This window comes from Pyxicephalus adspersus, chromosome 11 (assembly GCF_032062135.1).
Source record: "Pyxicephalus adspersus chromosome 11, UCB_Pads_2.0, whole genome shotgun sequence".
In the NCBI taxonomy this organism is placed as follows: domain Eukaryota; kingdom Metazoa; phylum Chordata; class Amphibia; order Anura; family Pyxicephalidae; genus Pyxicephalus; species Pyxicephalus adspersus.
In genome coordinates this window covers 1,308,422-1,336,257 of record NC_092868.1, presented here as the reverse complement: position 1 = coordinate 1,336,257, position 27,836 = coordinate 1,308,422, and the positions used below count along the sequence as shown (strand labels likewise).

At 44.6% G+C, this 27,836-nt stretch overlaps 2 protein-coding genes across 3 annotated transcripts in view; one reads left to right on the top strand and one right to left on the bottom strand.

Annotated features, from left to right (window-relative positions):
* The window catches only part of VWA5B1 (von Willebrand factor A domain containing 5B1), a 53,004-nt gene extending 42,944 nt beyond the window's left edge, over positions 1 to 10,060 (bottom strand). Inside the window, exon 1 of one of the 2 annotated variants that reach the window (XM_072426072.1) lies at positions 9,431 to 10,060. The gene's annotated coding sequence lies outside the window, so the exon portion shown is untranslated. The remainder of the gene's footprint in view (positions 1 to 9,430) is intronic. The other variant, XM_072426071.1, reaches the window with a different exon arrangement.
* A 3,318-nt stretch (positions 10,061 to 13,378) lies between these two features.
* On the top strand, positions 13,379 to 27,314 carry LOC140340426 (ATP-dependent RNA helicase DDX19B). The gene is made up of 12 exons (XM_072425621.1): positions 13,379 to 13,530; positions 16,179 to 16,236; positions 16,553 to 16,615; positions 17,300 to 17,435; positions 20,671 to 20,763; positions 20,923 to 21,025; positions 21,105 to 21,219; positions 22,002 to 22,179; positions 23,527 to 23,764; positions 23,882 to 24,044; positions 24,225 to 24,416; positions 25,326 to 27,314. Exons 1-12 carry the CDS (start codon positions 13,474 to 13,476, stop codon positions 25,385 to 25,387), a joined length of 1,458 nt encoding a protein of 485 aa, XP_072281722.1. The 5' UTR covers positions 13,379 to 13,473; the 3' UTR covers positions 25,388 to 27,314.
* The last annotated feature ends 522 nt before the right edge of the window (positions 27,315 to 27,836 follow it).

Sequence of the window (27,836 nt, the reverse complement as noted above, 5' to 3'; positions counted from 1 at the left end):
GAGAGACGGCCAGTGTTACACCAATGTAAGGAGAGACGGCCAGTGTTACACCAATGTAACGAGAGACGGCCAGTGTTACACCAATGTAAGGAGAGGCGGCCAGTGTTATAACAATGTAACCAGAGATGGCCAGTGTTACACCAAGGTAACAAGAGACGACCAGTGTTACACCAATGTAACGAGAGACAGCCGGTGTTACAATATTTTGGAAATTTGTTGTAATAATTGGAAGTGTCACTGGCACTCTCTGATAACAATGGCTGTCTCTTGTAATATGGACAGTCTCTTGTTACATTGTATATAAGTGTAATTGTTTCCTTGCCTGGTCCAGGATTCCGAGCCCTGTGATGTCATCGCTGGGTGCACCAATCCCACCCCTGCTATCTCTGCAGTTTTATGACATCACTGCCCTGCACATCGGTCAAAGCCAATCAGTGATCAGCCCTATAAAATGCATCCACAGGCCGGGTGAATAACATTCATACAGACCACCAAGATAGAGAACATCTCACAGGTACTTTGTAATGCCCTGTGTTCACTTTCCGTACACCGCTGCTTGTAGCTCGCTTGGCCTGACAGATTTTGATGTTGTTACCCCGGCTTGGAAGTGACTGCGCAATTTTCAGCCATTTTCTTGATTACTGACATCTGCGCCAATTTTTCCAGCTTCTCTGCCTCTTCCCCCGCTGCGACCTGAAGACTGGCGATGACTTTATCTCCACACGACATAAATGTCAATTTGTCAGGAAACGGAAAGAAAATTCTCCACTTAAACTCCAGATTTCCAGAATTGGATTTATTGCCAGTTAGGAGATAAAAAAGGTGGAAAGAAATGGTGCTGGAACCTCTGGGAGGTTTTTGGATTGTCCCATGGCTGGTACTTTCACCTCTAGGTCCTAGGTCTTATTTCCTTTTGGCTGGCCTTGTGGCAAAGTGGGCTCTGATCATTGGCTGGGCCAATCAAAGGGAGAGGGGAAAACATGGAGGTGCAAAGTCTGTTTTTGGGCCCCATACCCTTCTCAGCCACAAGGGGAGCCCAAATCATTTCTGAATGGGGGCCCACTGTTGTCTTCATCTGCCACTGCTCAGGGCCAATGTTACAAGAGACTGCCAGGGGTTTAAAGAGACAGCCGATGTTACAAGAGTTTACCGGTGTTACAAGGGACTGCCAACATAACAAGAGACTGCCAATGTTGTAAAAGACATTCAGGGAAACAAGAGACTGTCTGTGTTGCAGTATTACAAGAGACTTTTATTGTGATAGGAGATTGCTATTATGCCAGTGTAACAAGAGACTGTCAATGTAACACAAGAATTATAGAAGACCACCAACATTACAAGAGATCCTCAGTGTTGCACGAGTTTTTACCAACTTTCAGTATAAAAACGAGACTGCTTTTGTAGCAAGAGACAGCCAGTGTTTTATGAAAGTAATGAGACTGCAGACCCCTTGCCGATCCCTGCTCAGCCTATTTGGGGCTCCGGTGGGGACCCCTTGTGGCTGACATACAGCAGAAAGTTTTGCACCTCCCTATGTTTCCCCCTCTGCCTGTGATTGGCTCAGCCAATGAACAGAGCTTGCCTTGCCACAAGGCCAACCAATAGGAAATAAGCAGAGGAACCCTGAATATAAAGCTGGCAAATCAGAAACTTTTTTAAATTTCAGAAGTTTTTAAAGTCCTCAGAAACATTTTTAGGCCTTAAGATGCAGCAAATGGGACCCCAACCTCCCATTGGAGGATCCGATACCCCAAAAGGCAGCAAATGTTACCCGACTGTAAAAATGCATGAGGCTAACGCGTTTCATAAACATGGACAACCTTTTGCCAGGCACTTGGCAGCGAATAAGCAAATCCATCCTTTGTGTCCCCAGCATTACAACTTCCCCCCGGATCTCCTGAGCCAATCAATACATCTTTATGTCGGAGACAATTTCATAAACTCTTTAAGACTTGGAAATTATTGATCATTCCAGCGACTGACACAACTCACTCCGCAGACAATGATTGATGTTTTATTTTTGCCCTGGGGGATCTTTGAGGGATACGGATGGGTTAGGAGCCCACCCACCTGGAGCGCCCAGCTGTCGCCATCTGCTGACCAATCACGGTGAAGAGCTCAGAATAAACCCAGAGGATCGGCATCACAAAAATCACCCGGGCCCTATTGTTTTTTTTCTGAGGCTGGCACCTGCGTCACTTGCAGCAGACTCATTATTCGGCGGCGTGACGCTTGGCCTAACACATTGCACAGTCTGATGAGCCGCACGGGGGTCCTTATGGCAATAAGGGGATAAACCGGGGATTGCAGAATGTCAATATACTGACAGAGGAAGTGTTAAAGAGGCTCGTTTTATAATGCCATGCCGCAGCAAATAAGGGGGGGGGGGGGGGGCGTGTAGTCTGCAGTTCACTTTGCAGCAAATATGTCTCTGGCTAAGTGGGGCCAAACTGCAGATTTTTTTTTTCTGAGGGGCAGTATAGGAAAAGGCTAAAATCTGTGTGCCGACCGAGCATGGCAGAATCAATGGTGGGCGGCATGCTAGGGGCACAACATGGACGGCAAATGTTTTAAATTGGCAGTCTGCGCCAACAAATATAACAGCAGCCCTATGAGGCAGCAAATGTTAAATAATCCAGAAAACAAGACAATGGATTTGATCAGCAAATGTGCAGACAATACTCTTTTGGCAGGAATAATACAAGAAATCATAAATTGACAGATCTTTTGTCAAATCTGTATCAGGATCCTGCCATTAAGGTTCTTGTGCAGGCATTTCCTGTTGTAGCGTGACAACACTGTAGTGTCTCCACATACTTTGTCACCTTGGTTTAGATTTCTGATTAAGAATACAAATGGAATGGAATGTCACCATCCAAAGAAAACAATGAAAAAGCTAAAATTGTTTATTATACATAATGCACAGAACAAATGAAATATCACTGAGGCTGGATAATGAGAATGGTAGTGCGGAAGTTTGTGGTGAAGGAATCCCAATACATTCCCTTTGTCTTTCACACAAACCTGCAGCACATAGATGTAAATCAGAAAGAAATTGGATTTCTACTTGAAATGCAGAAACGTAATCATGAAAGATCTCTCGTTTGGGGATTACAACTAATAGAAGCCTAAAACCATAAAAAGAGATTGTTTCCATATTTCTACTCCAAATGCTGCAATGTGCAGAGGATTCAGGGTACAGAAGCTCCTAGTATATGGGGTATATTCCCAAAATACTGGGGTATATTCCTAGTATATAGGGGTATGTTCCTATTATATGGGGGATAAGTTCCTATATTCCTAGTATATGGGGGTATGTTCCTATTATATGGGGGATAGGTTCCTAGTATACTGTGGTATGTTCTTAAACTACTGGGGTTTATTCCTAGTATACAATGGTTATGTTTTTAGAATATTGGGGTGAATTCTTAGTATACTGGGGTATGTTCCAGGAATATTGGGGTACGTTTCTAGTATGCAGGGTATGTTCTTAGTATACAGTGGTGCAGGTGTATGCTTCTAGATTACTGGGCTATGCTTCTAGTATATGGGGGTATGTTCCTAATATACAGGGATACAGTGGTATGTTCCTAGTATGCGGAGTATTCTTTAGGCATACAAGGATACGGGGGTATGCTCCTAGAATACTAATACCTAATACAGGGGTAGAGGAATATGCTTCTGGAATATTGGGGGGTATGCCTAAAACACAGAGATGTGGGGTATGTTAATACAATAGCGGGGTATGCTTCTAGTATACAGAGGTATGTTCTCAGTATACCGGGGGTTAATCTTAGTAAACAGGGGTATGCTACTAGAATACTGATGCATGTTCCCAAAATACTGGGGTATGTTCATAGTATATGGGGGTAGGTTCTTTGTATACAAGGCTTTTTTAGTATGCTCCTTGTATACAGGATCTGTTCCTAGCATATGGGGGTATATTCCTAGAATGCTGATGTATGTTCCCAAAATACTGGGGTATGACCTCGTATATAGAGGTATGTTCCTAGTATATGGTGGTATGTTCTTAGTATACAGGGTTATGGGGGTATGCCCCTAGAATACTGGTGTATGCTCCTAGTTTACACAGGTAAAGAGTTATGTTCCTTGAATATGCGGGTAATATGGGGGTTCTTAGAATATGGGGGTATATTATTAGAATATGTTCCTGGAGTACTGGGGTATGCTCCTAGTGTACAAAGGTGGGTTCCTAGCATATGTGGGTAGTTCTTAGTTTGCAGGGGTATAGGGGTATGCTTCTAGAATATGGGGATACATGGGTATGCTTCTAAAATATGGGGGTGCAGGATTATGCTCCTGTAATATAGGCATACTAGGGTATGCCCTCAGAATATGGAAGTACTGTGGTATGCCACCAGAATATGGGGGTATATGGGTATGGCCCTAGAATGTGGAGTTACAGGCGTATGATAGAATATATGGGTACAGGGGTATGCCCTTAGAATATGGGGGTATATGGGTATGGCCCTAGAATGTGGAGTTACAGGCGTATGATAGAATATATGGGTACAGGGGTATGCCCCTAGATTATGGGGTATGGGGGTATGCCCCTAGAATATGAGGGTACAGGCATATGCTAGAATATAAGGGTACCAGGATATACCTCCAGAACCCTGGGCCAGTTTCCAGACACTCATTCAATCTGAGGAAGCCGCTCACACAGGAGGTGAAGCATCTTTGGCATTACAGAAGAATCCGGCAGAGTGTGACTAAGCGTTGTTAGCGATACGATCTGCGTGTGACAATGAGAAGCGCACAGATGTGTTGCAGCCAGCCGGTAATAGAGGTGAATTTGTCTTTGAAAAAATAATAATAAAACATGGGATGTCGGTGCTTCCAGAGATATTTTAAGGCTTATAAAAAAAAGCACAACATTCACAGAAGAAAACAAGCTGCAGATTTCGGCAAGACATAAACAAACATCTCGCCGTTCCTGGAACATTCTCCTGGCAGAGCTGCGCTGGAGAGGCTCTGCGGTCTGCAGCGCATTTATCTCCTGGCAGCCCCTGGACATAATAAATTGGGGCGTTTAAGTCGTCGTTCCTCCGCCAGAGGGGTCGATATTTTAGCAGCTCTGACGTCACACAAGTGTAGAAGCTTCTGCAAGGAACAGAAGGGGGGTTATTAGGACAAAACTAGGGGCAATGAAGGGAAACGATAAACAACCTGCGCAGTCTGGGGGGGGCGCTCCAGCTGCAATTAGATTTAGACGCAGTTTGGGGTTTATTTATTGAGGTGGAGCAGAGGGCGACAAGGAGGTGTAAGGTCCGGTAACCAATAGCAATCCCAGCTCAACCACATTAGCGGGAAGATTAATGGATGAGGGAGCTGCTGGAGAGTTTTGGGGTCCTGAATTCTGAATATTGGGTTCAATTCAAAAAGCTTATCTCTGTGTAAGTTGCGTGAGTGTAATTTTTAAATCTCACTGGACTCACTGAAAACAACTCATTTATTTAGAAAAACAATTGTCCTTTCCCTGTGTGATCACTTTATGAATTGAGATCATTGCCTTTTATATCATACACAGCTGGTGAAGTTTACAATAAAAGAAATTGGCTACAGAGAAAAAAGAAAGAATCATTCCCACGTTATAGAAATGAGAAGAGTCATCATACATTCATGACAAAATGTAAGAAAATGAGAGATCAAGTGGGGGTGAAAGGTGGGGGTCATGGAAGGAGGGGTCAATAGTTGCAGTATTGGTGGGGGGTCACATTCCGCAGACCCCAATAGACTTTCCTGTCTGTGTTGTGCTCCAATCAGCTGCCCTCAGACACCACAAAAACTGTCCAGGAGTCATAAATTAGAGAGCTGCTAATTTACATAATAATTAGATCTTCCAGAAAACAGAAATAAAAAAAATTACGCAATTAAAGTTCTCTCTCATTGCAGCTGTTTTGAACTGCAGCCTCTAGATATTGTAGTCTATGTAAATTGCAGCCTCTAGATAATGCGGTCTCTGTACATTGCATCCTCTATACACTGCAGCCTCTGTATATTGCAGACTCTATACTTTGCAGTCTCTGTACATTTCAGACTCTGTACATTGCAACCTCTGTACATTTCAGACTCTGTACATTGCAACCTCTGTACATTTCAGACTCTGTACATTGCAACCTCTGTACATTTCAGACTCTGTACATTACAGCCTCTGTACATTGCAGTCTCTATTCATTGCAGACGTTATACTTTGCAGCCTCTGTACATTTCAGACTCTGTATATTGCTGCCCCTGTACATTGCAGATCCTGTACATTGCAGAGCCTGTACATTGCAGTCTATGTAGGTTGCAGTCTCTTTTAGTTGCAGACTCTGTACATTGTAAGCCCTGTATACTGTAGTTTCTGTATATTGTAGTCTCTGTACATTGCAGCCTCTGTACATTGCAGTCTATGTACGTTGAAGTCTCTGTACATTTTAGACTCTGTACATTGCAACCTCTGTACATTTAAGACTGTACATTGCAACCTCTGTATACTGTAGTTTCTGTATATTGCAGACTCTGTACATTGCGGTCTCTATTCATTGCAGACTCTATACTTTGCAGCCTCTGTACATTGCAGTTTCTATTCATTGCAGAATCTATACTTTGCAGCCTCTGAACATTTCAGACTCTGTACATTGCAACCTCTGTACATTTCAGACTCTGTACATTACAGCCTCCATACATTGCAGGCTCTGTATTCTGTAGTTTCTGTATATTGCAGACTCTGTACATGGCAGCCTCTCTACATTGCAGTCTGTATTTATTGCAGACTCTATACTTTGCAGCCTCTGTACATTTCAGACTCTGTACATTGCAGCCTCTGTACATTTCAGACTCTGTACATTGCAGCCCCTGTACATTGCAGCCCCTGTACATTGCAGCCTCTGTAGATTGCAGCCTCTGAACATTGTAGGCTCTGTATACTGTAGTTTCTGTATATTGCAGACTCCGTACATTGCAGTCTCTATTCATTGCAGATTGTATACATTACAGACTCTGTACATTTGAGACTCTGTACATTTTAGGCTCTGTATATTGCAACCTCTGTGTGAGAAGGAAAGTGAGAAAAGGAAAGGTATGTGTGTGGTGGGGGCTTGTTGAGGGAAGATATGGGAAGGCAGATGAGGAGAAGGGAGAAGAGTAAAAGGGTGGAGGGTGAGAGAAGATATGAGCGAGTAAATGAAGATAGAAGAAAGAAAGGGGAAGGAGGGAATAAGGGAGGGAAAACAGGAAAGAAGAGAGGGAAGAGAGAAAGTGTCAGGAGGAAAGAGGGGAAAAGAAGGGTTGGGGGCAGGGGAGGGAGGTGTGAGAATATTGGGGTGGGAAGAAATGGAAAGTGAAAGGGTGAGAGGTAAAGAGAATGGGAGGAAAAGAAAAGAGAGAGACCGGATGGGGGATACGAGAGGTGCAGGTAGGGGAAAGAGAAGAGGAAGAGTGAAAGGGCAAGAAAGAAGAAGAAGGAGAGGAAAAGAAAGGTTGGAGAAAGGGAGGAAGGTGAAGAAAGAGGGGGTGGGAGGGAAGCGAAAAGTGGGAGAAAAGAAGAATAGGAGGAAATAAAAAGAGGGAGAGAAAAGGGGGGGATAAAAAGAGGGGAAGGTGAGAAAAAGAGAAGAGGAGGAGTGAAAGGGCGAGAAGGAAGACGGAGAGGAAAAGAAAGGTTGGGGGAAAGGGAGGGAGGTGAAATAAAAGGGGGGGGGAATAAAACGATGGAAGGGGAATCAGAGGAAATAAAAAGGGAGAGAGAATGGGAGGAAAATAAGAGAGGGAAGAGAGAAAAGGAGGAAGAGTAAAAGGTAAGAGGGAAAGGAAAGAAAATAGATAATAGAAAAAGGGGAGAGAAAGGATGGGGGGAAAGGTAAGAGGGGGAGGCAGATGAGAAGAAGGAGTAACAGGGTGGAGGGTGATAAAAAAAGGAAAAGGGGGGGGGAGGAAAACAAGAGAGAGAGATTGAAGAGAGCAGAAAGAAAGGAAAAGGGAGGGGGAGGGAGAACTAAACACAAACACCTACAGGGATCAGTATATAGAATATCATTATTGCATAAATACATTTAGGAGCGCAGCAGCAGTTGTCACCACAATATAAAATAATCTCAATCCCCAGATCATTGAAGAAGATGACAGCGCAATGATAAATTACATCTGAAATCTGCTTCTCTCACCCTCTACATAACAGACACCGCTCCAACCGCATTGTATGCAGCAACCTATAGCAACCAATCAGATCTCAGCATTGGCACCGTGCAGGAAGATCATTGTAAGATATCTGATGAGCGGTTGCTATGAGTAACTGTAATTCAAATTAGAAGTAACCTATTTCTACAAAAGTGACACATTTGTTAGGAAATGTCAAAATAACCCTCCAACCTTCATGAACTCAAAGGAAATGAAAAAGATTCAAATAACAGCTGGAGGATTTGGACTCCAGCCCATGGAGGTGCTCTGGGACTTGTAGTTCTTCAGCAGTTTCCCTCAAAAGTGGTAGCTGGATGATTGGGCTCCCTTTACCCCCGCTGTGCCCTGGGGGTGCCTGGGAGCCATTTCTAGGCATTAGGGGCAATTGTTGACAATCACATGAAAGCGTCAGGAAGCTGCACAGCCGATGAGCCCATCCCTGAAACCCTTTGCAAGTCCAATTTGCCCCATTTTGGGGGCATGTCAATTAATAAGCCCCAAATTTCCATAAAAAGCACCAAATATTATTTTTAAGTTTTGCCGAATAATTTGGGTTTGGCCCCCTGAGGCCCTGGAATGGCGGAAGAACTACAAGTCCCAACATGACCTATCATCCAACCAAGCCAAGGCGCAGATTAATTTGGAGCACCCTGGAGCTCTCCGAGGTGCTGAAAATTAGCTCAGCTGTGGTGCAGCACCTTGGACAGCTCCCCTGCTGAATCTTATAGACTAGTATCACGTATTTATATAGCACCAACATATTCTGCAGCGCTGTACAAAGTCTATAGTCATGTCAATACCTGTTCCTCAGAGGAGCTCACAATCTAATGCATCCACCATAGTAAAAGTCTGAGCCCCCCCCCATCACCACTATGGGAGCCTCCCTTACTCTTGTTATGGTCTGAGCCCCCAGAAGAACCCAAAGACACCCTTTTTTGAGAAATTTTTTACAATAACCCCTAATTTGTATTTCTTAATCCTAATGTTTTTAAAAACCAAAACATTTTTCCTTGAGCACAACCTATCTGATAAGATCCCCAAACTCCTAAGGTGAGGGGAACCCCCTCTAGTTAGGTTCCAAACCAAAGCCGTAAGGGGGGTCACCGAAGCCTAATTACCCCTTCATCCATCGCCCACCAGGGACAAATCACAAAAATTGGTTAGTGACAAATACAAAGCTTTAACACTTCCTAAGGTCTTTCCTCCCCAGAACCCCCCAGAGATGCCTCCAGCAACCAGGACCGCTCACCTTGATGTTGTCACTCCGGTGGTCTTCTGAGGGTCTCGATGTAGCGCAGTGAACCACAATCACCAGACTCTGGAATCCAGAGGAATCAGGAGACAGCCTCTTGTTTGTTTTCTTCTGAAGAAGGTGGACCTTGTGAGACACAGGGAAGAGCTGCAACAAGTGGCCCCTCCAAAACACCTCAAAGGTTCCTGGGGGCCACTGGAGACCTACAGGGTGCAGAGAGACCAATTTAGATGTTCAGTGGGTTGAAATCAGGCTGCCAGTTCTGCAGGGTCTAGGATGGCACCCTCAGATCATTCTTGGGGGGTAGTGGGGGTTCCCTAGATGATGAAGTCTTGGTGAAGGGATGATCAGCAACATGTGTGCATGGGGTGTGCAGGAGCTGCAGGAAGCAGGCGGAGGGGCTCGGCTCTCACCGGGGTGGGCTGTGCTCCTTCCACAAGCCCACTGTATGCTGCACTCAGTGCCATAGCAGCCTGGGTGACCATCATCATCATCACAGACACTTTAGGCAGATAGGTAACCATAGAAACTCCAGTATACACACTGCTCCTCTCATCCCCCCACCCTGAGCATTAGAGCCCCTCCACAGCAGAAATGTGGAAAAGCAATTAGATGCAATGTGACAAGTGACAGTCAGTAATAAGTCACAACAAATAATGAAGTTACACACAGACATCTAGGAATGAGATTCAGCAAACCTATGGGGGAGTTATCGCTTCCCTCTCTGCATTCAATCGGCGGAGGATGATAGCGCCTGATATTCACACAGCTAGTGAATGAAGGGGGGGCTGAGTGAATGTATATAAAGAATATATTTTTCCCTTTGTATGATATATAACACCTCATTTATTAAAGAAGAGATGTCATCAGTCTGCTGCAGGCAGGAGGAAGTATTTCTTCAGTCTTCCCTCCCCCAGTGATCAGACTGCAACATTGTAACTTTACACCACATTACATCAGGGACTGATCAGTGTCAGTGAACACCAGAACTTCCATAATTGTCTGCTAGTATCTCTGTACAGGGTGACCCCGAATGATACCTGGATATATATGGTGGCGTGCTTCTGAGCAAACCAGACGAAGCCATTGTCAGGGGAGTCATGTGATCTCTGTCAGAAGAAATATCTTCTGAACAAACACTTGTAAAGGCCTAAAGCACACAAACTATTTTTGCTTTAGCTTTTGTAAGCATTTGCAGGCTGTAAAACAACTTACAAAAGCCTGAAAACCAGAGGCCTAAACACCAGACACAATACTGATATATAAATTATGACAGGTCCACTTTAGAGGTGTCTGAACCCCCTGCCAGGCACAGCACTTCAGTCAGCCATCAGAATTATTTTTTCTTCAAATCAGGGAAATCCTCCGTGGGAAGCTTGTCACTGAAACAAATGTCACAATTACAGAATTACCATCAATATCATGAGCAATTGGATTGGTGATGAGGTTAATGGTGGTGTTAGGGCTGGTGTTGGTATTGGGGTTGGTGATGAGGTTGGTGGTGGTGTTGAGGTTGGTGGTGGTGTTAGGGTTGGTGATCAGCTTGGTGTTAGGGTTGGTAATGAGGTTGGTGGTGGTGTTGAGGTTGGTGTTAGGGTTGGTGATGAGGTGGATGGTGGTGTTGAGCTTGGTGATGAGGTGGGTGGTGGGGTTGTGATGAGATTGATGGTGGTGTTAGAGTTGGTGATGGGATTGGTGGTGGTGTTAGGGTTGGTGATGAGGTTGGTGTTAGGGTTGGTGTGAGGTTTGGTGATGAGTTTAGGGGTGGTGTTAGGGTTGGTGGTGGTGTTAGGGTTGCTGTTAGGTTTGGTGATGAGGTTGGGGATGAGGTTTGGGGTGGTGATAGGGTTGGTGATAAGGTTGGTGGTGGTGTTAGGGTTGGTGTTAGTATTAGGGTTGGTGGTGGTGTTATGGCTGGTGATCAGCTTGGTGTTAGGGTTGGTAATGAGGTTGGTGGTGGTGTTGAGGTTGGTGTTAGGGTTGGTGATGAGGTGGATGGTGGTGTTGAGCTTGGTGATGAGGTGGGTGGTGGGGTTGTGATGAGATTGATGGTGGTGTTAGAGTTGGTGATGGGATTGGTGGTGGTGTTAGGGTTGGTGATGAGGTTGGTGTTAGGGTTGGTGTGAGGTTTGGTGATGAGTTTAGGGGTGGTGTTAGGGTTGGTGGTGGTGTTAGGGTTGCTGTTAGGTTTGGTGATGAGGTTGGGGATGAGGTTTGGGGTGGTGATAGGGTTGGTGATAAGGTTGGTGGTGGTGTTAGGGTTGGTGTTAGTATTAGGGTTGGTGGTGGTGTTATGGCTGGTGATCAGCTTGGTGTTAGGGTTGGTAATGAGGTTGGTGGTGGTGTTGAGGTTGGTGTTAGGGTTGGTGATGAGGTGGATGGTGGTGTTGAGCTTGGTGATGAGGTGGGTGGTGGGGTTGTGATGAGATTGATGGTGGTGTTTAGGGTTGGTGATGAGGTTGGTGGTGGTGTTAGGGCTAGTGATGAGGTTGGTGGTGGTAGGGTTGGTGTTAGGTTTGGTGATGAGGTTGGGGGTGGTGTTAGGGTTGGTGGTAAGGTTGGGGGTGGTGATAGGGTTGGTGATGAGGTTGGTGTTAGGTTTGGTGGTGAGGTTGGGGGTGGTTTTAGGGTTGGGGATGAGGTTTGGGGTGGTGATAGGATTGGTGATGAGGTTGGTGGTGGTGATAGGGTTAGTAATAAGGTTGGTGGTGGTGTTAGGGTTGGTGTTGGTATTAGGGTTGGTGATGAGGTTGGTGGTGGTGTTAGGGTTGGTGATGAGGTTGGTGGTGGCTGAGCTCCAACAGCCAGTCAGAATGGAATATGAGAATAATATGTTTGTAGTGACACACCCCTGCGGTCCTATAGGGGCTGCAAACTCCACCCACCGCTCCACCCCTTGTATCAATGGGATCGTCCAACCTACCTACTAAAAGCCTTGAGCACCTCCCTCTCCCATCAGGCTTGCAGGCTTCTCGTTCACAGAGAAGCCTGCAAGCCTGATTTCACTTACATCTGATGTTTCTTTTGTTTAAATAAACATAGATGTTGGCCTTCTGGCTATTCGCTCGGCCGAGGAATTTTGCTTTTCCTTTGTGTAGAATGCAGCAGAAAGAATAAAGCTGCCTACACACTTCCAATAATTATCGTTGGAAATGAACGACCGATCGGCTGAAAATCGTTCACAAAAAGCGTGACCAACGACTGATGATGAACGAGGATTGTCGTTGGAAATTAACGACCATCACGGCGGATCTGATTGGTCAATTGTTCGCTATCGTATGTACAGTTGTTCAGTGATCGTGCATGTTTCTGCAATACACTCTTTTACATGTCACTCCCTGCATCGTTCAAACGATCGTATCTAGCGTGTGTACACTATTGGTGGATTACAGTTGAACAATCGTATTGTTACAGCATGTACAGAATTGTGCACAATATGATCGTTCAAATATAATCGTGCATATTCGTTGATCAGACGTAATCGTTCGTGTTCTAATGATAATTATTGGAAGACCTAGCTTAAGTCCTGCAGGACTAGGGGGAGTTTTTGCTGCTATAATGTCAGTATGCTAATGCTATAATGCTTTAAGAGAAACAACCACACCCCCGACCTCCCACACTGCACACTCTGGCCACCAGGGGCTCCCACACAGCACACACTGGACCTCAGGGGCCCCCACACAGCTCACACTGGGCCTCAGGAGGCCCCATATTGAACACTCTGGCCCTCTGGGGCCCCAACACTGGACCTTTAGGGGCCCTATAACACACTATTCTCTTTCTCCTGTCACTGTAGAAGGTTGCCAGGACAACCAGCGCGAGTGGGCGGAGCAATAGGTGAAGCCAACGAAGTGGGCGCGGCATCGGCATGTCATGGACCTCATAGCACCCGGAACGGAAGGGGCGGGATTGTGGATTGGACGGGAGAATATTAGATCGGACAACCCGGGTGATTCTTCACTCTCATTGGTGGGCTTTTCACGGAAGTGGGTGCGGGCTCTGACACAGGAAGATTGCGGTGTGAGAGAAGCTGAAGCACGATGGCGACTGATTCTTGGGCCCTGGCTGTGGATGAGCAGGAGGCGGCAGCAGAGACTGTAAGCGGAGGTCCTGGGGACATGGAAGGGTGCTGCTTTATTATGGGCCCCCTCTCCTTATTTAAGGCATTTAATTAGCACTGGGACACCGCCATTTGTCTGTAGCGCACAGGGGCCCCATAGCCCGTCCCATGGTGGGGAAAATGTATTCTCAGCACAAGGGGCCCATTCTAAGGTCCACTTTTGTCCTGGGGCAGCCCTCTAAGGTCCACTTTTGTCCTGGGGCAGCCCTCTGAGGTCCACTTTTGTCCTGGGGCAGCCCTCTGAGGTCCACTTTTGTCCTGGGGCAGCCCTCTGAGGTCCACTTTTGTCCTGGGGCAGCCCTCTACTTATTGCATGGGGATACTTTTTTGGCCCTTTGTTGGGTCTTCTTTATGTTCTGGCTGTGTATTTATAGCAAGGGCCCCATTCTGGCTCTCCAGTAGTTGGCACAGGGGCTCCACTGTCTAGGGGTCCCTCCCCTTCCTATCCTCTGACCCCAGAAGGTTCAATATTATGAGCAATCAATGCAGGGTGTTGGTGCTATGATTCCTGTGATACCAGCATTGCCCCTTTATTCCAGGTGTGGGGCCCTGGGATTGTCTAGTTTATCCTTTGCACCCTGGAGAGATCCTGGACAGAAAATTCCAGGACTGGGGGGAGGGTTGAATTCATGGAACCTGAAATAACCAAGGGGTCCCCTATGCTTCCATGGAACCTTGCTTGGGAATGGTCAGTTTAGTTTTTGTGTCCTTGCATTGTACTGTGCTGTCTAGGCAGCATGGTGGCTCAGTGGTTAGCACTCCGGTCTTTGCAGTGCTGGGTCCCAGGTTAGAATCTTGGCCAGGACACTATCTGCATGGAGTTTGCAGGTTCTCCCTGTGTTTGTGTGGGTTACCTCTGAGTACTCTGGTTCCACATTCCAAAAACATGCAGTTAGGTTAATTGGTTTCCCCCAAAATTGTTCTTAGACTGTATTAGTGACTTACACATGCTGGATGAATGACACTTGGCCATGAAGGCTCTAGAAGGAATATGGCCGCTTTCTTATAGTAGTATAGGCTCTAGTCGTCTCTTAAATTGTGGCCATGCAGACTCCAGTAGTTGCCTACAGTATGTCCATTCTCTTGGAGCAGTGCAGGCTAAACTGGTCTCCTGCAGTACATTTTGGTGATTCTGAGTATGCACTCTGCTTGTCTTAGTGTTTTGGGCCCTCAGGTCCTGGGAACATGATGGTGCTGAACCTGGCTCCTCCTTCTTCCTAACATATTTGGCTCCTGCAGGCCCCACACGACACACTGGGCTCCTGGGGCCCAAACACTTCCGTAAAGTTAGATTGCTGCTTGGCCTAGTCAAGCCGACAGATTCACCTGCAACAACGTTCAGGATTGGTGATTAGGCTGGCATATGGCGTTATTATTGTTATTATTATACAGGATTTATATAGCGCCAACATATTGCGCAGCGCTGTACATTAAATAGGGATTGCAAATGACAGACTAATACAGACAGTGATGCAGGAGGAGAGGACCCTGCCCCGAAGAGCTTACAATCTTGGTCTCGGGACAGGTAGGGGTGCATTTTGGAGATGTTGCGTAGGTGAAAGTGACAGGACCTGGAAATGTTCTGAATATGGGAGGTAAATGAGAGGGCAGAGTCAAAGGTGAAACCAAGACAACGTGCCTAAGGGAAGGGCCGAATAACAGTGTTGTTAACAGTTAGATATATGTCAGGGGGGGATTTGGAATTTGAGCATCCTTGGTGGTGGTCACATGCCCCTCAATGAAGAGGTGGTGGCACCGTAATAGGGAAATAATTGTTTGGTATCGGGGAGTCGGGAGATCTTCTGTCACTTTGCCCTGATTGGCCCAGGCAGAGTCTCTCAATCCCTCAGCTGTCCCTGCAGCTCAGCAGTCTGCACCATACTGGCTGGTCAGGGAGGGTGAACAGTCCGTTGTGTGTTTGCTGGAATCACTATATACATTCATCACACTGCTCACATTCCTGAGTATAAAGAACAGATTTGTGTTCCTGAACAGTACAGCAATGTGTCCCCGACCCTGACAACAAAAATATCACTTCAGTAGGATTCCCTTCCTTCCCCATGGACATAAAATCATATAAATCCCAGCAACAAGTATCACTGCTCTAGTTATGTGCAGCTAGGATATCTTTTAATTGTAAGAAGCAAAATTTGTGTTGCTGAAAGTTCAGCAGATTTCCCATATAGTGGTTACTGCTTCCTACAATTGTATTGTGTGTGTGATGGCCAGTTCAGTGCCTGAAATGCCCCAATGACATGGAAAATGTTGTGGGCTCCTTTAAGGGACAGCTAGTGACATGACTATGGACTTTGTACAGTGCTGTATAATATGTCGGTGCTATATAAATGCTGTGTAATAATCTGTGGATGCTTTAGAATGTAGGATGACTTTCTTTCACCTGTCACATTCATTGGATATGGTGCTCCTGTACATTATCACTTTGCAGTCATATTCACATCACATATTAAGGTGAATTCTGATTAGAGAATTTTAATGGTCGGCGGTTGCCGGCATGTCTGTGTGCAGAGCTCTTGGCTCATCTTAACTCTGAGCACTGCTTCAATAAATGTTGTTATGATCCTTGGAATTGAGCCATTTATTCTTTTGTCCATTTCTCTTCTATAGCTGAACAAGCTGCAGCTAAAGGAAGACACAGATCCAGCACCTCGGCCTCAAAGTAATGGTGAGTGACGTTTTAGTGCACCAGTAATGTGTTACAGCACAGGAACTTGTATTATGGGCACCGGGGCTTGGGAGGGGGTCTCGGTTGGGGGTGCAATTACTGTGTACCTGGTATTGAAGTTGGGAATGGAGGCGATGATGACTCAACTGGTAAAAAAAAAAAAAAAAAATACCTGGTCCCCATGGACAACAGCATGGGTTTCACCCACATAAAAATAGCAATCCTTTCATTGTAGGAGGGGCAGAGACCCAAATTACCATTGGAAGATCTCATTTTATTCTCATTTCTCTTTCTTCCCTTTGTTTCTGGTTTTTAGGCGCTGACCCCGTGGATAATGGTGAGGCCGCTGAGAAGGCAGCTGGTGAGGAGGATGATAAAGGTGAATAATGGTTCATTTCTTAGTGAATAAGAGGGTAGAAAAACCTTTTATATAAAGTAAAAATTCTATTTATTTTTTTTTTATTTAGCCTTTAGTTGCCCTTTACAGTACAGCAGGCAGCTTTCTCCCCCGACCCTTTTAGCTTAGTGCAACACCCAGCACATTTCAGTAGCCATCCAGCTTGTTTTGGTTGCTTACTGAAAAGTTGGGTCACGATACCGGGGCTGCCACCCAGTTTAAAGAAATTTTCCTGGGGAGAACACCAAGCATTGTATACTGTAGTATTTTGATACATTCCTCACTGTATATTTTGGGTGTTTTGGCTATCCAAATTTTAGTAAATCTGCAGTCTGGCATCCCAGAAATAAGAGGTGAGACAAGCAGGGTGACCTTTTGTATTCATTTCTGACAAAATTGAACATTTCTGATAGAAATGGTGGCTGGTTGCCCCAGTACTGTGACCAGACTTTTCAGTAGCAGCCGAGAGGTTATGTTGAGCTCTTGATCAGAGAACTCCTATGTCTAGATGTGTGCTTTGATGGTAACATTTCTGACCCAGCAGCCATAATCTGTCACCATATAAAACACCAAGGGAAATCACACAAATAATTTGCAGCGGGTGGGCATATTTCTCTCCTCTTCACTATACTGGATATCCAGAAAAACAGTTTTCTTTTATTTCAGAGGACAAGGCGACGCAGTCACTGCTGAACAAACTAATCCGAAACAACCTGGTGAACACAACAAACAAAGTGGAAGTGCTGCAGAGAGACCCCAACTCTCCATTGTACTCAGTAAAGTCCTTTGAGGAACTAAGACTGTGAGTTCTTGTGCTGTCATGGCTTGCAGAAGGGGAGGGGGTTGGCTGTGACATGGTATTAAGGGAGTTAAAGGTATTTGTGCCCTGACAAGCTATGGAAGAAAGTGGGCAAAGCATGCTCACTGATACTAATCAAGACATTGTCAGGATACACTTTCATCAGTGAACATGGGTGATTCTGAAAACCTGGAATGGATCTGGTCCTGGTTTGAAAATGTTTGCTAACAAATAGCAAATGACCTTTAACAAATCATTGCTGGATCACCCAGCTTCACTGATGAAAGTGTATCCTCTCCAGCTTTGGAGAGATTTAACAAATCAGGTGGCCTTAGACATTCTATTTACAGCTGCACTCCAGACAAGAACTTGGACTTCTAGAGCTGGAGACTCCTCCCGAGTACAGACCTCACCTCAACTGAAAAACTCTACTTGTAAAAATATTCTCGTTGCTATAAGCACATTCCTATCTAAGGGTGAAGATTAACTTGTCTGTATTTTGCTTTCCTTGCAATGCAGGCTGATGGGAGGTGTTAGCAGGGTGCTGCATGTTACTTCCTGAAAACATGATTGTGCCCTGCCTCACTACTGCTCTCGAGTCTTTAATACTGATGCAAGCAGTGGGCTCCATCCTTAGGAGGGGTTATGTAAATATTAAAGTGCCTTCAGTGTTCTTCATTTTAGCTGGGCGCACCACCCAGCACTTTATTAGTAACCACCCGGCTGTTTGGCTACTGAAAAGTTGGTTCACAATACTGGGGCTGCCGCCTGCTTGCAGCTTTTTCCCAGGGTAAAAATAAAAATCTGGGGGCCATTACTGGGCTTCATAGACAGATGTCAGGGTGGTGGAGTAAGTTTCCTAGGCAAACTGTAGTGAGCATTCAACATGTGGTGATGAGTCCTCATGATTGAAAAAAAAATGAAATGGGTGGGCAAGGGATGGTCTGGTTGGGGAGGAAGGGCTATAAACCTGAATGTCATGGATGTACCTGGCTTGCAGCAGCTTTATTTTACGTCATGAGCTCGCTGAGCAGGGAAGGTAAGGTAAAGTTAAGTTTCTATGCCGGATGAAAGGCAGGTCAGAATAATTCTTGATATCAATGACCATAGATCAGAATTTATTGTTAAACCTTTCCTTAAATTGCAGCTGTATCCAATAGCTGCCATGGGTAATGTAACCCAGAGTACAAAAACAGATTCATGAATGTTTTCCTAAACTGTGAGCCCACGCCTGCACGCACATTGGAATCTCTAACAATTTAATTCCTATATCGCTTTCTAAGTGTTATGACTTTTTTTTTTTTTTTTTCCCCTTCTTGGCTTTACAGCTTGTCATAACACTGGCCTCCGTTCCTGGCTGTTACAGATAAGCGGCCTTCTCACCCGGGCGATGCGCGTCCGCTGTGAGACTGCAACGCTAATTACATTACGGAGCCAAATCTCTCGCCTGTGTCTCCACGGCAACCAATTCCAAGAATCCCTGGCTGCGCACAGGCTGCGGGCACCCGTCTTATTACCTTATTCCCTTTTTCTGCTAATGACCAGATTCTGGGCTTCCAAACACTTTTGTGCGTTTCGATTGAAACTGCTGCGCCGTCCTTTTTATATGGGACGGCAACTAAACTTGTGCAATTCCCTAAATTTATACGGGGCCTTTTGATGGACATAACTAATACTTCACCGACAGGGTCAGCTTGTAAACCCCTGGCTTCTGGCTATTTAGTAAAGTTGGGACAGCTAAACCAGCCCACTCACTTCTATTAGGTGGGAAACATTCCAAGCCCATACCATGTGTCCCGGGTTACCTGTCTCTCCCTGGTGCTCTGGGTAGTATTAGCCTAGAAGCACTCTTTTTAATATTTATGGTATACATCTGTTAAAACCTGGCCGCTTTGGCTGGAAAAAGCGGATTGAGCAGTTGGTCTTTAATTACCATCAACAGGTGAAAGTGGCATCATATATCTAACAGTCCCCGATGTCTCATTATAAGTCCCCCATATTGTGCTATTGCATACAGGGATTTATTGGGGCCCTTGCAATAGTTGAAATTCATAATATAGGTCCCTTGCATAACTATAAATGCAATGTGTCATGTTACCATGTAAGGGCAATTATTCCAAGGACATTATATAGTTAAATCTTAACTGATGACCTGCAGAGGCTCTTAAAGCATCGCCAGTGACCAATTTTGTGCAGTTTTTGCCACTTTGTGCCCATGTGCAATTGTCATGTTTATTATCTATCTATTCAACACAACTTCCTCTTTTATGTTTTCATTATAAATAGGTTTAACTCCCCATACACATATATTTTGACATAAAAAAAATCCAACCACTAATTCTTAGGGACTTTCTGCTTTGCAGTATGCTTCTGGGTTTTGGTATTTGCATTTTATAGTGAGGGTTATAGCTCCACTTTTCACTGTATCTGAGCAGATTGGGTGTCTTGGCAGTTATGACCTTTTGGAAGGTTTTTCTGGCATTGCCCAGTCCAAATTTTATTCCCTTTCCTGATGGTCAATAAGCAGTTACTGAGCCAGCTACTATTGTCATATGTAAGGAATGAATCCCTTTCACAGGCCATGCCTCAAAGGCTAGCTAATAGTTTATTGGCACCTATAAGGAAACACACTGACATATTTCTTGTGCCTCTCCTTGTACTGATCATGGTGTTTATACCTCCAGATGCTACAGTGTTGTCCTGGCCCCTTTTATGCAGGTGCACCACCTGGCTTTTTTCAGTGACCACCTGGCTGTTTTTGGCTGGTTACTGAAGAGTTGGGTCACAATACAGAGGCTGTCACTTGCCAACAGCTTCTTCCGACCGACCAAAAAAATAAATCTTCCTTAAACTGCTGATTACATAATGTTTCCTCTATGAACCCCTTAAACAACCCCCACCCCTTACCAAACAGGTGTTTTTGCATAGGTGGTAAGGGATGGAATCCCCCAGTTGTTCTAATATAAAACCATAGGTAGCACATTACCGAATTGTAATAGTATGTTGAATATAGATATCTTCATATCTATATCTGTCTCATGAGGAAACGTTCAGATTCCTCCCATAAAGATTTAAGCCTTGATGACGACTGTTGGTCTCTGAAACGTGTTGGCTGTCCTAGGTGATCAAAGAATGAATCCATATCATTTTGTTAGGCTCTACCACTGGCTGCCCTCTTTGAGGTTGTGCAGTGAAGGAGCAGTGGTGTTAAACTTTTGTTTTCTGTGATTTATTTCAGGAAGCCACAGCTCCTACAAGGTGTTTACGGTATGGGGTTCAACCGGCCCTCTAAGATCCAGGAGAACGCCCTGCCTATGATGCTGGCCGAACCGTAAGTTTTGATCCTTGTGACCATTCGTTTAGAATTGGCTGCCATAAGGAATGCTCATTAATGTGGTAGAATGTTTTAGGAATGTAGTGAGGGTTCTTTATCTTTTTTTTTCACATTTACAGCAGCTTATTATGTCTGTGTTGTAATTTTCCATTTTAGACCTCAGAACTTGATTGCTCAGTCCCAGTCAGGAACAGGAAAGACAGCTGCCTTTGTCCTGGCTATGTTGTCCCGGGTTAATCCTGCAAACAAGTTTCCTCAGGTAAGCAGAGCGGTCACCTGTATGGCAGATGGTAACAGGAGTTTGCATGATATTTACTAATTTAAGTTGTCTTCTGCAGTGTCTTTGCTTGTCCCCCACCTACGAGCTGGCCCTGCAGACTGGGAAAGTCATTGAACAGATGGGAAAGTTTTATCCAGAAGTAAAACTGGCTTACGCTGTGCGAGGAAACAAATGTAAGCAGGACCTCTGTAGAAGGCTCACTAGCTGTGGGTTTTACCCCCTGTAGCATTGGCCTTGGGTGCTTTGATGTTTACAGGGGCTTTACTGCAAGTGGTTTGGCTCTTCTGACATGCTGCTGAAATGAACTTAATTTATGGCCTCACTGCCCTAAGATAACATTATACTTACCTGAAATCAATCATACTAGTCTGCTTCCTACCTGAAATCAATCATAGTGAGCTGAATAGAGTGAATGAAAACTAATTAGTCTATGTCAACACTTGGCAGCAATAGATTTTTTTTTTTTTTGCACTTGAAAAAAAATAAGATGGAACACCAGAGGAAAGTTCTTTTTAGTCTGGGGGTGACTTTACACAATGCTGTCTTCTGCCCTGAATGATTGCTTTTGCCAAACAAGGTGCATTGTAAAGTCCACTCATTTTATTTTTTGAACACTTAACTAGAATAATCAGTAGCTTAAATATCTGTTAAGGCTGCTTATTTGGGCTATATTTCATTTCATAGTGCTGCCAGTCCAACATCAGGAGCCTACAGACATGAGAAGTGCCAATAATGCAAGTGAGATGTTCTGTACAGCAATAAAAGTTTACAGCAGTGGTAACTTAGCTGTTTGTCGAGTTCTGCATAACCAAGTGGTGGTAGGGTTCTGCAAATCCATTTAACATTGTAATAATAGGGAGCAGTGTAAAAAATGCATCAATAACTTGAAAGGGTGTACACCGTGGCCCAATAAAGTGCCTCTCCACCCATATAACTTGCCTTTCCTATATTCCAGTGGAGCGTGGACAGAAGGTTCCAGAACAGATTGTCATCGGCACACCAGGCACAGTGCTTGACTGGTGCTCCAAGCTGAGATTTATTGATCCGAAGAAGATTAAAGTGTTTGTGCTGGATGAAGCAGATGTCATGATTGCCACACAGGGCCACCAAGATCAGAGTATCCGAATCCAGAGGTGAGCATTGAAATAATAGAACTGTTAATGACATTTGCTATAGCCATTGAAAAATTCATAAAATCTTGTGGTCACCAGCTGTTTGTATGCTTCCCTGTAGTTCTGCTGCATGAGTGGTATGTAGATGCTTCACCTCTTGCAGCAAAAGGCATTTCGCACTCCGGTCTGTTCTACACACCAATGAATACTTTAGCTGATTGGATAGGAGAATCCTGGCATGTCCTGCCAACATCTGCCTGTAGGTGGAGATGCAGTATGCCCAAAACTTTTGATATATCCTACTATCATCACCTAAAATACCTAAATGTATGGAACTTGGGCATGCCTGGTCCCTCCTCCCTGCTGTGGCTATGCTATAACATTCACTTTTTAGTTAATAGTACTCCTACACAGACTTTCCCATTCTAGAAATTCTTTAGTGAAGTAAAGGAGAAAAGGGTATAAATATTATTATACAGTATTTGTATAGCGCTGACATATTATGCATATTATGTACTAAGGTCAATTTTAAAAGGAAGCCAATTAACCTAACTGCATGGTTTTGGAATGTGGGAGGAAACTGCAGTACTCGGCAGAAACCCACACAAACACAGGGAGAACATGCAAACTCCATGCAGATAGTGTCCTGGCCGAGATTCCAACCTGGGACCCAACCAGGGATAGCTTTATCCCTAGAATTAAGGAATAATCCTTGGGTGTGTAATGTAAACAGAGCCAGGCAGGACTGCAGGTCCCAGCAGGCTGTACAGATCATCATGTAAATAGGTGAGCTATGATCAGGCCTGCCAAGATTGTTAGGAGTTGGGCGCCGGCTTCCTGAGACTCACTTGAGGTTTTTATGTTTTAGACACTGGTCTGAGGGTTGCATTGTGGACACCTCCTTTTGATATTGTTCCTTGGCTGCTATGCTAACTTATATCTTCATTGCTGACCTGGAACAATAAAGTAATAAGGAATTTTGACACTCGGACTAAAAATAAAACCACACAGCCATGCAATGGATTTGTGTGCACAATGCCAATACTTCCCACAAGAGGCCATGCTTGAGATGCCTAACCACAGCAATTGTGTATCATTGTACAGCAAATACTTCACCCTGCACTGCTCATTGAGTCTGGTAATCTATAAGACTTTTGGGTATGGCACACAGTGATCTGTTGCTGGTTGCAACTTACAGGTTCCCTATGCAGAGTAGACAAACATTTATTTCACATGCTGCTCCATTGCTAGACTGTTGAGCGAGCGGTCACTGGCAAGAGACTTTCTGCATCTTTTCATTGATGTGGACAGAGAGCAACAAGCTGCCTGTCTGACCTAAAAGTTCTGATGCCATCTGTTGTATTTTAGGATGTTACCCCGGGACTGTCAGATGCTGCTGTTCTCTGCTACGTTTGAAGATTCCGTCTGGAAATTTGCCCAAAAAGTGGTCCCTGAGCCAAACATCATCAAGCTGAAGCGGGAAGAAGAAACTCTGGACACGATCAAGCAGTATTATGTACTCTGCAACTGTCGTGAGGAGAAATTCAAGGCCCTCTGCAATATATACAGCTCCATCACCATCGCACAGGCCATGATCTTCTGTCATGTGAGTTATCAAAATTTGCTGCTATGGAGGGGGGGCATTAGAGTGTAAGCTTTTGTGCCTCAGGATAAAAAAATGGTTTGAGTATTGTCATCACATATAAATATTTTACTATTTCAGACACGTAAGACTGCATCGTGGCTTGCTGGAGAGCTGTCTAAAGAAGGTCACAAAGTGGCCCTGCTGAGTGGGGAGATGATGGTGGAGCAGCGAGCTGCTGTTATCGATCGATTCAGAGATGGGAAGGAGAAGGTGCTGGTAACCACCAACGTGTGCGCCAGGGGTGAGGACAATGCTGCTCTAGTACTCTGATGTAGTTTTTTGCTATTTATTTCACAGGCTTTGTCATTTTGCATTAAGGGTTTTTAATTTTACAGTATGGGGAATGCTAATTGGTGGGTTGATATCACTGATTTCATTCTCGGAGGTATTTGGCTTCATGGGTTACGTTCTTTTGTTCCAGGTATCGATGTGGAGCAAGTGTCGGTCGTGATTAATTTCGACCTCCCAGTAGATAAAGATGGCAACCCAGACAACGAGACGTATCTCCACAGAATTGGGCGCACTGGGCGTTTTGGCAAGCAAGGCCTTGCTATCAATATGGTGGACAGCAAACACAGCATGAACATCCTGAATCAAATCCAAGAGCACTTCAGTAAGTTTTTGCTATGGGGGATGGCAGCCCTTAATGTGTGTATCATTTGACCACTCACACATTATGTGGTCTGATGTATGGTGACCACACACACACTCCAAACTATTGAGTTTCAGGGGTCTCTGAGTACTGATAGTATGTCCTACAGGGACATGTTTGGATAATTGTGCTTTTCTGCATTCAGTGAAGAATTTCTGTTCCTACATGACTTTGCCCCAGGGTACAAAGCCAGCTCTATAAAGACTTGGGGTCACCAGTTTGGTGTGGAGGAATTCAAATGCCTTGACCCCAAGCTGACTGAACACCTTTAGCATGAATTGGAATGGTGACCCAGGTCTTCTTCTTACCTGACCATCACACCTACCTATATGGCCAAATGTATGGAAGACACATCCCCAAATGATGGAGTTCAAGTGTCCCCAGTGAAGGGTCCTGGTAATCCCCCATTATTCAGACATTGGTGACCATTGTGTTCTTTCAGCCTTGGAGCCAGTTTGCTGAAGACCCTATTCTTTTCTCTCATGACTGTGCCCTGCGATACAAAGCCAGCTCCATACAGACATAGGGTCACCAGTTTGGTGTGGAGAAACCCGAGTGTCCTGCAGAGCCCTGAACACCATTGGGATGAATTGGAATGGTGAGCCAGGTCTTCAGAACCAACAGCAGCACCTGGCCTCTCCAAAAGGGGGCAAATCCCCACCATCAGCACCGGACCTCACAAAAACTCCATTTAACACTTATGATTTTAGAATGATATATCTAAAGGCTCATGGATGTGCAGTGGTGAGGTGTCCACAGATCTGACCATAATGTGGCAGTATTGGAGGCAACTGAAATGTACCAATCCTAAATACCGCTTTTTCTTATCCATAACCCCAGCTTATCTATACTCTGCTTTCTTTTTTTTAGATAAGAAGATCCAAAAGCTTGATACAGATGACATTGATGAGATTGAAAAGATCACCAACTAAAAGTCACTGCAAAGAGTCTGCACCACGTTCTCCTTACCAGTGGCCATAGTGGTGGCGTTTGGCAAACCTCTGACCACCAGCACCAAGATGACCTCTAATTTTATCACAAGCCCTCGGGAGAGAATGAACATTTTGACCTTTTTTGTTTTTAGTCTAGCCTTAAAGTCTTTTTAAATGGTCAGCTATTCCTTTTGAGGACAATGCATCACCCTGTCATCTACTGCCAGTCATGGCCGTGTAGAAGGGTTAATTAATCTTGCATTGGAAACATAGGTTTTTTTGTTTTTTACTTTATTTTTTATCCCTGCTTGAACAGATTACTGCACATTACCTGGAATTTTGGGACTTCATATAATTAGTTTCTAAAGTCACTGACTGTAATCACCCTCCATCCCCCACACCAATAATTGAATCTATCAGTGGACTTATTACCCTTTTGGGCAAAACTTTGCCAGTCTTGGACTGATAAAATGTAAATTTTCAAATATGCTGAATTTGGCTTCCTCAGCCATGCTTGAGAATCTCTGCATACAGGAATTTGGTTGGTGGTCATTTGTTCAGCTTTTTATGTATCCCTCTTTCAATTTGTCTGCTTCGTTTTAGCTCTGGGCCATAAGAGGTTATTGCTCACTGAGCTGAATGCATTCCAAGTGAATCATAACAAATTATTAGGAAACTGCTACAGAGTAGAAAAGCCTATACCCTGTCAGCATGCTGCAAAGAAGATTCATTGCTCTGTGTGGAAGTTTTAAACATGCCAAGCCGAATCTCCAAGGATTATAAGCTTGCATACAGACTGGAAGTAGGTTTTCTGCTTTCTAAAGAACACAGATTGTAAGGCTTTGCTCGCCTTTTTGTTTTGATGCACCCGGCATGGTTTAAAACTGAAAGCTTGGTGTATAACGTGGTGCGCCTTCAGATCCAGAGTATAACAGGGTTATGTTGCCAATTACAATTCCAGGCTGCTATGTCGGGGGGCCCCTTCAGAGTCGTCCTTGGACGAGGTAAATACACTAATCCCACATGGCTGCCAGGGAATTGTCTGCATTACCCCCTGCAATGTGCCCACAGGCTCCGCCTGGTCCAAACTTCAAGTAGACTCCTGTACACCATAAGTGCAGAAGCATTGCTGACCTTATGTCTGTACCATGAGCTGAATAATTCCAGGTGTATCAATACAATATGATTAAACTCCTACAGCCAGAGTAGAAAAGCCTATACACTGCCAGCATGCTGCAGAGATGGACTATTACTCTGCGTGAAAGCTTTCACATGCCCATTGCAGAATCCGCCAATAGTCTAGTTTGGTTTGATCTTTAAATCCTGCAATGATGGCCGTGCTGTTTTCAGAGCCGGCTTTGGGAATGCTGTGATGATGGGGGTGGGTTGCTTGCAGACTTTTATGAATTGTCACATGATCAGGTGCGCAGTAATTCACCTCACCTTTTGGTCTGGTATGACCACTAGTCCAATGCTATCCTCAGTAGGTCTTTGTACTCCCTCAGGTGGGGTGGGGGGGTCCTAATCTGTATTTTGACATTTTTAGTTTAACTCTGCTTCTAAACGAGAAGCACAAATTCTTTTACAAAGTAAAAATGCAACAAGGTGCACCTAAATTTTAGGGAAAGATTTTTTTTAATTAGTTTTATAGGGGTATCTGTTGATCACAAGTTGGGGGGGGTTGTTTTGTAGGCCGATCCACCTTGTTGGATAACTGCTGTGGCATACAAAGCTAGGTGCAGCTCAATGAGTTTTGGTTCGGCATGCAAGGTGGCTGCTGGTCTGTGGACAACGGGTACACCTAATGATTTAAAGACAAAAAATAGCAGTGTAGACAAATTATATTTTGGGGAGGGGGGGGGATGAATTTTTGCTGCTCTGCTGTATTTACTTATGTTTGAATAAAGAATATGTGCTATTATCATGACTTGGCGATCTGTGTGTTTGACCCTCTGGCTGTAATGAGAATGGTCACCAAGGCATTCTGAATTTGGTCACTTTGAGCCAATCAAACTCTCCCACAATGCACTGGTACAGTGAAACAGATTGCTATGAAGAATGGGGACCTATATACACTTTTCCACAAGGTACATTGCACATTTAGGTGCATTGTTTGTTATTAAATTGCCCCCATTCTTCATAGCTAGTTTAACAGGGTTTTACACAGGGTTTTATAGCGCCAACATATTACGCAGTGCTGTACAATACATAGGGGGTTGCAAATCACAGACAGTGACAGAGGAGGAGAGGACCATGACCAGAAGAGCTTACAATCTAAGAGGTCTGGGAAGGTATCAAACAATAGGAGGAGGGATATGGAATGGTGGGTAGGTAGTTGGGGTTTAGGAGACAGAAGAAGACGGGTAGGTGAGGTTAAAGCGTTGGGTTTTGAGAGCTCTGTTAAATAAGCAGAAAGAAGGAGCAAGCCAAATTGGACAAGGAGACCATT